The 13,438-nt window shown below is 45.6% G+C and overlaps 2 protein-coding genes across 4 annotated transcripts; one reads left to right on the top strand and one right to left on the bottom strand.

The window, feature by feature from the left end:
- Nucleotides 1-2,186: 2,186 nt before the first annotated feature.
- FTSJ1 (FtsJ RNA 2'-O-methyltransferase 1) lies at nucleotides 2,187-9,845 on the bottom strand. Of its 3 annotated transcripts, none has more exons than XM_056538508.1 (11): nucleotides 9,706-9,845; nucleotides 7,669-7,799; nucleotides 7,407-7,476; nucleotides 6,687-6,786; nucleotides 5,693-5,771; nucleotides 5,503-5,555; nucleotides 4,909-4,962; nucleotides 4,724-4,826; nucleotides 3,632-3,715; nucleotides 2,576-2,679; nucleotides 2,187-2,501 (listed from the first exon to the last, which is right to left on the bottom strand). In XM_056538508.1, exons 2-11 carry the CDS (start codon nucleotides 7,787-7,789, stop codon nucleotides 2,286-2,288), a joined length of 984 nt encoding a protein of 327 aa, XP_056394483.1. In that variant the 5' UTR covers nucleotides 7,790-7,799; nucleotides 9,706-9,845; the 3' UTR covers nucleotides 2,187-2,285. The 3 variants fall into 3 exon arrangements, with proteins under 3 accessions (XP_056394483.1, XP_056394482.1, XP_056394484.1); XM_056538507.1 differs by lacking the exon at nucleotides 9,706-9,845 and adding an exon at nucleotides 8,886-9,025; XM_056538509.1 differs by lacking the exon at nucleotides 9,706-9,845 and adding an exon at nucleotides 8,831-8,912.
- SFT2D3 (SFT2 domain containing 3) lies at nucleotides 9,184-9,963 on the top strand. The gene has a single exon (XM_056538525.1). The coding sequence runs from the start codon at nucleotides 9,190-9,192 to the stop codon at nucleotides 9,805-9,807; it is 618 nt and encodes a 205-aa protein (XP_056394500.1). The 5' UTR covers nucleotides 9,184-9,189; the 3' UTR covers nucleotides 9,808-9,963.
- The last annotated feature ends 3,475 nt before the right edge of the window (nucleotides 9,964-13,438 follow it).

Below are 13,438 nucleotides of genomic sequence, written 5' to 3'. Positions count from 1 at the left end.
ATTAAAGTCAATGGAGTTTGGCGCTGGTCCGGCTGGGGTACAGGAGCGCACGGTTTTCCCCTCCCCCAGCCGGATCCTGCAGCCGTACACTCCAACCGCCGTGTGAATGAAGCCTAAGGCAGAGTTCACATCTCGTTTTTGCAATACGGTTGCCGTATCCGGTTTCATTGAAAAAAAACTACCGAACCGTATTGCAAACCGTATATATAGACATTTCATTGTAAACCGTATGCCAACCGTAGCATCAGGTCATGTACGTTTTGAATCATTTACGGTTTTTAAATGGTACACCAAACTGTAGTCTACTACGGTTTTGTGTCCCGGTCAAAAACTGCATCCAACCTGTATACGGTTATTTTAAAATTGAGTTCTATGGTAACCGTATTGAACCGTATGTGCGTACAGTTACATCCGGTTTGCACAATACTGTTTTTCTTTTTTCATTTTATTTTTGGGAAATTCAATAAAAAAAGAACTTTATTTAAAATGTTGACAAACATAAAACCGTATCTGTTTTTTTTCAAGGAAAACGTATTAAAACGTATGCAAACGGACACCTGTTTTCAAACCGTATACAGTTTAAAAACGTGAGGAGGCATATGCGGTTGCATACGTTTCGGTCCGGAGACATACGTTTTTTGTACGGAAACAGGATACGGGAGCCGTATTGCAAAAAAGAGATGCAGCCGTAGACAGAGTTCCCATCACGATTTGTGCCTCGAGGCGCGGATATGTCGGGGAAACGTCGGGGAAATGATATGCCAACGTACGTGCGCTCAGACAGGCACAGCCCCCATTCATTTCCATGGCCGTCACATAATGACTATGTTCACATTATTTTCTGAGCTTTGTCTTGAACTGAAAAGTGATGTAAGTCTTCTCAGTTTGAGCCAAAACTCGGAAAATGACCAGAACGTAGTCACTAGATCAGTGGTCTTCAACCTGCGGACCTCCAGATGTTGCAAAACTACAACTCCCAGCATGCCCGGACAGCCAACGGCTGTCCGGGCATGCTGGGAGTTGTAGTTTTGCAACATCTGGAGGTCCGCAGGTTGGCGACCACTGCACTAGATGACTGTGCTCGGGCCATTGAAATAAATGTGGCCTGTGTGTCGGAGTATGGATACGTTGGCATGTTATGTTGACAATTTTTCAGGCTTTTCCATGCCATGGAGGCACCAATCTTGATGTAAACCTTGTCCTATGCAGTAAAAAAAAAAAAAAATCTACTTAAGACTTTTACGTCACAGCTTTTCCAGACTCCTGAATGTCAGTATACAAAAAACATTTCCTCTTACAATGCTACATAAATCTGAAAACATACTATTCAGGAGTCTGGCACAGCTAAATGATAACCATTGTGGCATCTATACTGGCAGCCATTATGTATGACACCCAACTTTCCCAGAATCACAGATTACTTAGAAAACAAATACATAGAATTTAAAGGGTCTTTGCCAAAATTACAACTTTTCACATGTGCTTAAAAGGGGTATTCTAGGAAAAAAAAAACTTTTATTTTTATATATCAACTGGCTCCAGAAAGTTAAAACAGATTTGTAAATTACTTCTATTAAAAAATCTTAATCCTTTCAATAATTATCAGCTGCTGAAGTTGAGTTGTTGTTTTCTGTCTGGCAACAGTGCTCTCTGCTGACATCTCTGCTTGTCTCGGGAACTGCACAGAGTAGAAGAGGTTTGCTATGGGGATTTGCTTCTACTCTGGGCGGTTCCCGAGACACGTGTGATCAGAGAGAACTTAGACAGAAAAGAACAACTCAACTTCAGCAGCTCATAAGTACTGAAAGGATTAAGATTTTTTTATAGAAGTAATTTACAAATCTGTTTAACTTTCTGGAACCAGTTGATATATATATATATATATATATATATATATATAAAAAGTTTTTTCCTGGAATACCCCTTTAACTATGACCATCAGTCCCATAAAGACTAAATGTAGCAGTAGCACGCATGTTCAACCACTACTCCATATACACGGAGGGACATTGGTCGCCCCATTCTTGTGAGCATCTGAACCCCACATGATAGGTACATATCACCTATTCTGTGGATAATGATAAGTAACTATCGGGGGATAACCCCTTTAATCACAAGATATGGGGGAATCCACAAGATAACCTGAGCCACATATTATATATTAAATTTTACACTCCAGTCATAGAGATGGATAAAACTTTGTTTATTTTTAATTTTTTTGCAATAAAAATTGTAATAAATAAAAAAAAATTAAAACAGAGAATCTTTAACCTTTAATAAGTCCATCAGGAAGAAATGGACAGCTTTTGGATGGCGACCTCCCCACAGTCCCCCGACGCCACGTCTTCACTGGACGTTGTGGTAGATGGAGCGTTCACGGGTAACGGGGGCCTTTCCTTGGCGAGGAGATTGTTCTTCTTTAAAAAGCAGGCCTCCTGGTAGGGCGGGCGAATGGGAGGTTGGTTTGGGGGAACATAGCTGTATTCTTTACCGGTATCTAACTGCATAGAAAGAGAGGAGGTGTTAGTCCTTATGTTACATGTACAGAGAGACCTCATGATGTTTGTTCCCTTACCTGCAGAGGGTAAGTCTTGTCAGAGTCATACGCACTAAGGTCTCCGCAGGCCAGGAACGGGACGATCACTCGGTTGGGACCCTCCAGCTGGTTAAAATCCACATCTAATAACAGAAGAAAAAAGCATTATAATTTATATACAGTGGTCCCTCAACATACAATGGTAATCCGTTCCAAACGGACCATCGTTTGTTGAAACCATTGCATGTTGAGAGATCCGTGCAATGGAAAGTATAGGACAGTGGTCTACAACCTGCGGACCTCCATGCTGGGAGTTGTAGTTTTGCAACATCTGGAGGTCCACAAGTTGAAGACCACTGTTAAAGGAAGTTGTACTCACCTGTCCCCACCACTCCGGACCGACACCGCTGCACGGGATGTCGCCGTCCATCGCTGTCGCCGCGTCCCCTAGGTGTCCTCTACGCTCCGGCAAGGCCTCTGCTTCCCTGGCATCCTCGCTCTCCGTCGCCACTATCACGTTGCGACGCACGCCGCTCCTACTGGATGACGGGACGGCGTGCGCAGCAACGTGAGGACGTCGATGGAGAGCGCCGACGATGCAAGGGATCCTGAAGAGGACGCGCTGGAGCCCCGAGGACAGGTAAGTGATCGTCAGCGGACCACACGGGGCACCGTAAACGGCTATCCGGTGGCAGCTGAAGCAGTCTGCGCTGCAGGATAGCCGTTTATGCGATGGCCCCGACATACAAAAGCATCGTATGTTGATGCTGCCTCTGAGAGTGATCGTATGCTGAAGTGACCGTATGTCGGGGCCATCGTAGGTCGAGGGGTCACTGCAAAGCATTATATTTATATATATATATATATATCAAAGCCATTTGTCAGGGTTTTCGATAGTGGGACATTCGGTGCTCTTCATTTTGGGGAGTCCATATCTCCATCCACAATATCCCATGTTCTGGTGACCCCACCACCATGTAATTCCATAACTCATCATGAAGGTTCATTATACCCTAAAATCTAGCAGATCACTGTATTTCACACTCTTCCCGCTCTATGAAATGTATTTTGGCCGCCTGTGTATCCAGCACTCACCATAGCAATGGTCCAGCAGAGGATTTGACATGTTGGGTATATATCCCTCTGGTGGGCTGTATCCCTGACATACAACGAACGCCTCTGTACAGGAGAAAAGTAAATGGGTAACGTACATGAATAGTGAAATAACCAAGTCAAAGTTTATCAACTATATTGTCTTTTCCAGGAATCCCCCTCATTGTCTGTACATATTGATGTAATAGCGAGACCACATGGCTGGAGACGGTTCAGTTATCCAGAGCACAGTAACCTCAGGTTTTCTCTTCTATAGGACTGGTTCATCTGTATTTAAAGAGAACCTGTTATGATCTTGTTAAATGTTATAATCCTCCCAGGTCACTGCCCCCATCATGATAAACCACCCTCTGCCTTTATTTTTTTATTATTTTTTAGTTTTCTACCTTGATATTGCTCTGTATTTTCTGCTCTGTCTCAGTCAGATTCACAGACTGGGAAGGGGCGTTCCCCAGCAGGCATGACATCATCTGAAGCCATACAGGGGAGAACTTCCTCCCTCACTCTGCTACACACAGCCCAGAGCAGTTCAGTGTGAGATGAGCTATGATTGGATAAGGCTGCCCCCCCCCCTCAAATAAAACATAGAAAACTATTTTTTTTTAAACAAAGCACATTAGAAAGATTTTTTTATTTACCATAATAAGTGTAATAGCAAAAATTTGTTTAATGAGAGTCCCCATTTAATGCTGCAATCTGTGCTAAGACAGGTGTGAAGATTCAGAGCAGTGCTCCTTAACGCCCTCCAACTGTTGCAAAACTAAAACGCCCAGCATTAAAAGGCTGTTGGGGCATGCTGGGTGTTGTAGTCTTTCAACATATGGAGGTCCACAGATTGGAGAACACTGCTCTAGGACAGCGTGTCTCCAGATGTTTCAAAACTACAACTCCCAGCATGCCCGGACAGCCAAAGGCTGTCCGGGCATGCTGGGAGTTGTAGTTTTGCAACAGCTGAAGCTCCATGTGGAGGTGATCTCTGTAGAACCTATTGCAAGTTTCGTTATAAGGTCCCATGATTTCTAAGTATTCTTCTGCCCTAAGCATCTATAGAATAGTACCAAACACGTGATCTACCTATGCTGGAATTCCGGCTGCTCCGTGGTTTGGCACATGTGACTTCTCGGAAAAAGATCTTTAGCTGGGAGTACAAAAGAGTGACATCTTTTCCACGAAAAATCTGAAAAAACAAAACAAATAATTAATCTGCCGGTCTTTAGGACACAAAGCCAGGGCAAGATGACAGATGGCAGGTTACCCACCTTAGCCACAAACGTGCCGCCTGCTCTTAGTACATGTGTTGTGATGTTTAAAGCCTGCGAAGAAATCAGATACAACATTACTACAATTGCACGGTGCTAAGACATCAACCACCACCCCACCCCACCCCAAAAAAATTAAAATCATGCTGTGTAACTAGACAGAAGTGCCATTCAGGATTCTAGAAAAGCAGGGTCACTATTTAGTGGAAATTGTAATGGTGAGAAGTATCCCTTCTGGCTTGCTTTTATTATGTAAAACATTTAGGTCAGTATTAGATGAGTATATTACAGATCTATGCTGCAGACCAGGAGAACACCTATAAGGGTGTCTACTGCATATATGGTCAGCTAAGAAAGTATTTCCTAAAACTGCCATTAAAACACATCTTAAAGGGGTTGTCTGGGGAAAACAACAGGAGGTTACAGGGGTACTCCGGGACTCCAGCGTTCTGAACATTTTGTTCAGGACGCCCGGAATCGGAGGCCATGATTGTGACATCACGGCTACGCCCCCTTCATTTATGTCTATGGGAGGGGGCGTGTCTTCCCTTCCCTGAGAAGATATTGGGTAGGCCTCTTTAGTATTACACTCACCGCCAGCAGGAGCTGTGCCTGTATATATTCATCAATATCGTGCAGTCCAGTAACTACATGTAATAAAAAAAGAGAAACTGACACAAGAAGATGATAAAACCCTAACAAAAAAAAGAGATAAGGTGAACCAAAAACATATAGAATAAAACTGAGATGATAGGGGGCGTAAAGGACAAGAGAGAGACATTACCATCCGGGGCGCCGTCACACACCACAAGATCTGCTGGCTGCCCCTCAAAATGTCGGATGATCTCGTGGGCTGTGGAAACCTGAAAGTTGTAAAACCAAAATAGCTTACAATTCATTGTGTATCCAGCCTTCATTGATAACAAGTTTTCTTTAACATATATCGGCCATTAAAAAAAAAAAAAAAAATATATATAACTTTTTACATTTCACAGAGACATGTCAAAGGTTTTGATTGGTGAAGGACTCACCGACCGATCAGGATAACAGAGCAACGAGACAAAAATCGCTGAGAGCTAAGATGTAAAGTGTGCTACTGCATGCTTATCCCAGCTCTTAGTTCTGATCAGTGGGGGTCTCAGCTATGAGATCTTGACCGATCAAAACTTTGTTTCTGTGACGTGTTAAAAGTATTTTTTTTTACATGACAGGTACCTGTCAGATCCAACCAAAAAAATGTTTTTCTTAATATATCACTCAGTACCTAATCCTGACCATGTACATGTAATTTTTATGTGTCTAGCACCTTTATTAAATTTTTTTATTACACTTTTAATTTAGCTCACTAGTCTGAATTCCTCTCAAAGGGAGGGGGCGTGGCCTCACTGTGCAGGTCTCCGCCCCCTCCCTCAGTATGCTGTCTGCTCACATCTCCCCTAGCATTAGCAAAACTACAACTCCCAGCTTCTCCTCACTGACAGTAGCCGGACACAAGATGACAGTGGGAGGACTTTTCCTCCAGCTCTGAGCCCTGCGCTCACAGCTGTCAATCAAGGAAGTGTGTCCATGACATGGGTCACGATGAATGGACACAGCAGGACTAGTATGTGTCCAAGCAGGCAGGGGGCAGTTGTTTGACTGGCTTTTTCAGTAAGAAATAATGAATTTTCTAATTAAAACAACTGCAAAACCTATTGGTTATACATGCTTTACAACATATCAAAAGTTTTTGTATCTGACCGTGCCCATTTAAGACTGTGAAGGCTTCTTCTAAATACCTTGGTGATGTCTCCTTGAATCTGGATTACTCCAGGCAAAGGAGCCATGGCCTGAAGATCCACAGCGACGATCTTCACCTCCAAGGTCTCATTGCTGGACCTGAGAAGACAGAAGAGAAGACACAATGTTGACTTTCTGCGGATCAGACCACGTTTTTGCAGTACAGTTCCCGAATACGCTTCAATTTGAAAACCGTACAGAACCGTACTGAAAATTGTATGCATTGCCTCTCTGTTGAAAACCGTATGCCCAAAGATGCATCAGGTTGTGTCCGTTTTGCATACTGTACAGTTTTGTCAGTTTTTTTCCCGTACCCAAAACCGTAGCCTACGACGGTTTTTGGTCCGGGTGAAAAACTGTATAGAAACATATAACTTTTTTTTACATGGGAGTCAATGGGAACCGTACAGAACCGTATGTGCGTACGGTTCCATCTGGTTTTCACCATACGGTTTTTGACTTTGCACAGTTTTTTTCTTGGAATTTCAATCAAACAAGTGAAACTTTATTCATAATCGAATGAAAAGTTTAAAACGTATACGGTTTTCAACCGTATACGGATTAAAATTTGTACACACATTTTGATACAGTTTAGTCAGGTTTTTAAGGAATCCGTTTTTTTTTTTCTTTTTTATCAAAAACCCGATACGGGAACTGTATTGCAAAAACATGGTGTGAACTCAGCCTAAGTGAGATCTGCCGGAGAAAACCCTGCGTACCTGAGCTTCCTGCTGAGCACTTGGCTCCAGCTCCCGGGGGCCGCGCACAGGTCCACCGCTCTCTGCACTCCTGCAAAAGAAACAAACCCTCAGCCCTTCTACCTGTCAGTATTACCTTTTGACATTATGTAAGATATCATAGAGGGTCACCCATCTTTTCCAGCAGATGTGACAATTCTGGGTGACGGGCCCTACATGCTATCATAATGTTTGTCACCCAGATAGAAGAGTCCTAGATAAGGAGGGCGATCACCCCCTGTACCTTGGAAGAGTTGATATTCCTCATCCAGCTGCAGCAGTTTGAAGGCACTGCGCGCCCTCCAGCCTTCTTCTTTGGCCAGTCTGTAGTAAATGTCCCTCTTGTCCTTTGAGGAGCGACCCATGATGTTTCTTCTAAAAGGGAAGAAGACAACGTAAGTCACCGAGTTACCACAACCCCGACAGCCAACGGCCAGCCAGACAATGTGGAATGTCTATACGGAATTCTTCTGCAGAATTTTGCATGCACTGAAATTCCATTGTGTGAACATAGCCGAGTGTTTCCCAACTGGGGTGCCTCCAGCTGTTGCAAAACTACAACTCCCAGAATGCCCGGACAGCCTTTGGCTGTCCGGGCATGCTGGGAGTTGTAGTTTTGCAACAGCTGGAGACACCCCAGTTGGGAAACACTGACTTAACCCCTTTAAAGAGTATCTGTCATCAAACCCTATTTTCTAAACTAACTCAGATTATATTCCCTAACTACTCCTAACACCCCTCCTGCCCTTAAAAAAAAAAATTCTGCGCTTTAAAAAGCTTCTGTATGATACCTTTCCCATTGTTCACATTGTGTGAGATCCCAGCAGGAGAAAGTGGGCGTTCCCCAGCAGGCGTGATGTCACTGAATCCTGCGAGAGCTGTGCCTCACCCTGTCCCGCATGCACTTCCTGAGTTTGGTCTCCTACCAGGCCGGGAGGAGACCAAACTAACTGTTCGACTTGCGCAGGGAACAGAACAGAGCCACCTAGTGTCCGTTTTTTCAATCACATTAAAAACATATAAAAGGATGAGAATTTTAACAGCAAGTAAATAGCAAAGTGTCTTATAATTACAGAAGGAACAATATACGAAAAGTTTAGTTTGGTGACAGGTTCTCTTTAGGGTATGTTCAGACTACGGATTTGTAGCTGAATCTCCGCGAGCGTGATGTCACGAGGGTGCGGGGCTATGACGTCACAAGCTCCCGCGCCGGCTCCAGCGTTTGGAACAGTTTGTTCCAAACGCTGAGCAGCAGAGTACCCCTTTAAATGCGGTGAACATAGAGTCTCGGTCTATATTCGCCATTTGCACTATGTTTACAGGCACATGTGTTAGTGAATGTTCCCCTATAAGGAGCCATGCTGATCAATGCGGGGACACAGGCAATCCTCTGTGTGTACACTCACATTAATGGGCAGGAGAATACTGAGGTTCACACCGTGCGGTACCGCATGTACTCACTTCCTCCAGCGCCTCTTCAGTGAGCAGGGAAGTCTGTGGGCGGAGCTTATTATCTTACAGCAATGTCTACAACAAAATGGCCGCCCTCCATACAAATCAGACACAGGCTAATAATTTGAGTGAACTCTACAGGCTCCCGAAAAGGCTGATGTCACATGAGGAGTCCACGTGACCTACAGGTGGGTGGAACTGTCCCCGTCAGCATAGCAACGTCCACCGAGCAGACGAATGCGGAAGTCCGCTGCCATGGAAACATTCACCTAACTTTATTTAAACTGACAAAAGCCGGAAAAACTTTGTTGACATGGCGGATCTGGGCCGGCAATTACAGGAGTACGTAGCGCAGAATAAAGCCGGGAGCGGCGGCAGCTCTGTGGCCTCCTCCCCGGCGGAGGGCCAGGGCTCGGAGCCGGGATGGCGCGACTGGTTCTCCCCTCCCAGCAGCGGCGGCCTGTCGTGGTCATGGGGCCCTATGGATTCGGACCCTTTCCTGCCGGGGATGTCCAGGACGCAGAGGCTGATGGCGGCCGGGGTGTGTGCGGCCATGGCGGTCCTGTGTTTTGGTCTGGCCGGGCTCTATGTCCCGCTGCTGTTGCTCCGGGCTCGGAAGTTCGCCATGCTGTGGTCTATGGGGTCGGTTCTGGGGCTCTGCTCCGCCGCCCTCCTCCGGGGCCCTAGCCGCCTGCTCCGGGAGCCCGACCCCTGGGCCTTCTTCTATTTGGCCGCCCTCGGGGGGACGCTGTACGCCGCACTGGGGTTCCGGAGCACCCCGCTCACCCTGCTGGGGGCGGCCGCGCAGATCATCACCGGAGCAGCCTACCTGATGGGGATGATACCGGGCGGCGCCGCTGGGAGGCGCTATATAAGCGGACTGTGCGGGAGCCTGATGCGGAGAGGGGTCTCCAAAGCCCTGCCCGTGTGATGGCGGCTCCCCCCGGTCCACAGCCCGTGTGATGGCAGATCCGGAGCCTCTATGGACTGTGGCCTTATTGTGACTATGGCCTCTATGAAGCTGAAGACTCCAAAACACAACCCCCTGAAGGCTAAGGCAGACTCCACCCAACCCAGTATTTCCCAACCAGGGTGCCTCCAGCTGTAGTTTTGCAACAGCTGGAGGCACCCTGGTTGCGAAACACTGGCCCAACCTGGGAGTCAGCTGGTTCCAAACTGGAGAGCTGCAGGATGAGGGACACTGGTCTATGAAGCTAAACACTGGATCCAGGACTGGCCCCTTATAAGGTGACTACACTGTTGGCCCTGTGATGCTGAGGTTTCTGGCTCCTGAACTGTGGCCCCTGTGAGGCTGAGGCCACTGTGGCCCCTGTGAAGCTAACTACACTGTGTGCCCCCCTCCCCCCGTGAGGCTGAGGATTCTGGCTCCAGGACTGTAGCCCCTGAGGATACTGTGGCCCCTGTGAAGCTAACTACACTGTGGCCCCCTGTGAGGCTGAGGATTCTGGCTCCAGGACTGTAGCCCCTGAGGATACTGTGGCCCCTGTGAAGCTGACTACACTGTGGGAACTCCCCCCCCCCCCCCCCCCCCCCCCCCCCCCCATTAAAGCTGAGAGTTTTTTCATATCTGAAGTTCTCATTGATATCACAACCCGCCATCCACATACTGTGACCACGAAGGCCTTGGGCTGTGCTGGAGGCTCCTGGCAATCTGCTGGATAGCCAATGGGGAAGGACAATGTGGTCACATGATATCAGACATATCCCATTTACAGACACAATACACTAATGACGCCAGCTCCATGTATAAGGCTCATGTGGCTGTGAGGTTCTGACATCTTGACTGGAATCCAGATATTGCAGAATGGATGTCGGATCCGGTTGGAGGTGAGAATGTAAAGGCTGATCCCTGGGGGTGGTGATTCCCCTCGCCATCCTCTCTGTGATCTACCTATGCAAGGGTTTCTCAACCAGGCTGTCTCCAAAACTACAATTCAACCCCCCCCCCCCCCCCCCCCCGCCATACTGGCCTTTCTAATGTGGATAACCCCTTTTTAATAAGTGTAAGAGATTCCTCAAACTTTTCTCTGTCCAACTCGGTGCCTTGTTCCACTCTCTTCCTTTCGGAGTTCTCTGGATCTGATGTATCTTCGTAGGACTCTTCTCTGTCCATTGTAGGTGGCCACTAAACAGAACAGTCATCCTGTCTCTACAGAAGACCCTGCCCTGGGGAAGGAACGTACAATTCCTGGTGTTTAATCTTGTATAAAACTTTTTTCCCCTAAATTTACTATTTTCTAATAAACTTATTTTTTTATTATGGGGTGCTGATATTTTTCTCTACAGGTGAAAAAAAAATATTTTCATATCGCCATCATATACTGCAGTGTTGTTTAAAGTTTTTATCCCTTACATAGAATCCTGTCCCCCAGTCTACTTTCATGTTACCTGTCAGCAAGTCTGGAGTGTGGGAAGAATCCAATGGTGCACAAAGGGAGAACATACAAACGCATACAAACCCAGCACCATACTGCTGCCTGCTTTGTTCTGCTCTCTGGTTTGTTTATGGTTAGTGTGGAGTAAATTCACATTAAGGGTATGTTCACACAGCAGAATGTCAACCTGGACAGTCCAGACAGTGGGTGCCTGCAGAAAATGCAGGTGCTAGGACCACTCAGAAATGTCCATAGAATTTAAATACATTCCGCCATGTGCACAGTGTGGCAGAATCTCATTGAAAACAATGGGGTTCTGCTGCAACTGAATTTTTAAGCTGAGTATTTCCAGCTGTTTCTGCTTGGAAATTCCGTCATGTGAACATGTCCCAAATGTGGGTGAACCTGACGGCTCAGATGTTGTTTAGTTTAGTCTCCATATATTAGTGGCACTTTCAAAGTGCTCTGGGTGCTTGAAAAAGATGGGTCTAGTCCTAGGAGACCTGAGATTGTCATCATGGACTCTTCTTTGCAGACAAAGCACTTTGAAAGAGGCGCAAATTTATGGAGACGAGAGTAATCAGCGGCTGAGCGCTTGCGCATTGCCCTATCTTTTTATGGCAGATTATCCATCTATCCAACTACTTCCTGCTCCTTAGATGTCAATGTAACCGTTACAGGGCATGCGCAGATGTCCTGGAGCGGTCACTAGTATCTAGAACTTCACATCAACAAACAACTGGCTATGCTATGCAAGCACTGTGGCGCCCTATGCTACTACAGTAGGGTGCCTTGGTGCTTGGAAAGTGTGCCACACTAATAGCGTAGTGCTTGGCCAATCTTTTGGAGATATATATATACACACATACATAGACATTTGTGTATAAATGTTATGTTTGGTGCACACTATTCATAAAATAAACTTTAGGGACAACTTGGGGGTTTGTGGCACGTGTACCATGTTTGTCAGCAAATGGGGGCCTCCCTGAATTCCAGTGCTGATCTACACTAACTGGATCAAGAACTTTGAGAGCCTGCACATATAGGCAAGTGTCAGGCGGACGTCACTGGACCAACACTTACCTGAACTGTCAGGCGAAGGCGTCCCATCGCACATTCGGACTCAGAAAAGAGAGGTGAGTGGCGGGGATGGGGATACCTCTTTTAGGCCTTGTTCACACAATGGAATTTCCAAGAAGAATCCTGTGGAAAAATTCAGCTCGGAAACTCCGTTACAGCAGAGTAAGGGTGAGTTCACGCCACGATTTTGCTATACGGTTTCGGCATACGGTTTCATAAAAAAAAAAAAGCATATGCAACCATACAGAAAACCGTGCCCATAGACTTCCCATTCAAAACTGTATGCACTATAATGTATACGGTTGTCCACGTTTTTCAAACCATACCAAAAGTTTTTTACTTTTTTTTTTTTTTTTTGGACAAAAAATCGTGGCCTTAAACGGTTTTTGGTCCGGGTAAAAAAACGTATTAAACCGTAGACGTTTTTATTAACATGGGAGTCAATGGGAACCGTACCGAACTGTATGTGCGTACGGTTCATTCCGATTTTCACCATATGGTTTTTGACTGACTTTTGCAGGGTTTTATTCTTGGAATTTCAATCAAACAAGTGAAATTTTATTCATAATGGAGTGAAAAGTTAAAAACCTATACTTTTTTGTTTTCTTAAAAAATGGATGCAAGCGGACATTATTCTTCCAACAGTTTACAGAAAAATTTGTACACACGTTTTGATACACTTTAGTCCAGGTTTGAGGAATCAGTTTTTTGTTTTTTTTTTTAAATCAAAAACCTGATACAGGAACTGTATTGCGAAAATGTGGTGTGAACCCAGCCTAAAGCTGTTTTCAATGGGATTCTGCTGCACTGTGCACACAGGGGAATTTCCACAGCAAAAACCATGGAAATGACTTGTACATTTTGCGATATCCATTGCTGTCTATAGAGATGGCACATTTCCAAGCGGTGCCCGCTGTTTATGTCATGTCCAAGGTCGGGCGGACATTCCACAATGTGAACATGGGCCAAAGTCTTTGGGTAAGAGAAAATACCGTGTCTGAAAATACGTTGTAATGTATAGCTTTTAACTATGCATTACAATGGGCCAATGTTCCCCAACATGTGGCTCTCCAGCTGTTGAAAAAT

The sequence above is a fragment of the Hyla sarda genome, chromosome 9 (assembly GCF_029499605.1).
Source record: "Hyla sarda isolate aHylSar1 chromosome 9, aHylSar1.hap1, whole genome shotgun sequence".
Classification (NCBI taxonomy): Eukaryota; Metazoa; Chordata; class Amphibia; order Anura; family Hylidae; genus Hyla; species Hyla sarda.
Note: the sequence above shows the minus strand (reverse complement) of the source record. Positions and strands in the feature narration are given on the sequence as shown.

Bases quoted from the DNA above. Each gene is read 5' to 3' on its own strand.
- FTSJ1 (XM_056538508.1), bottom strand. From the start codon at position 7,789: ATGGGTCGCTCCTCAAAGGACAAGAGGGACATTTACTACAGACTGGCC. The intron at 5,772-6,686 runs GTATTTAGAAGA...TACAACTTTCAG, and splicing joins TTCAAGGAGACATCACCAAG to GTTTCCACAGCCCACGAGAT. The intron at 2,502-2,575 runs GTAAGGGAACAA...CTTTCTATGCAG, and splicing joins ACAAGACTTACCCTCTGCAG to TTAGATACCGGTAAAGAATA.
- SFT2D3 (XM_056538525.1), top strand. From the start codon at position 9,190: ATGGCGGATCTGGGCCGGCAATTACAGGAGTACGTAGCGCAGAATAAA.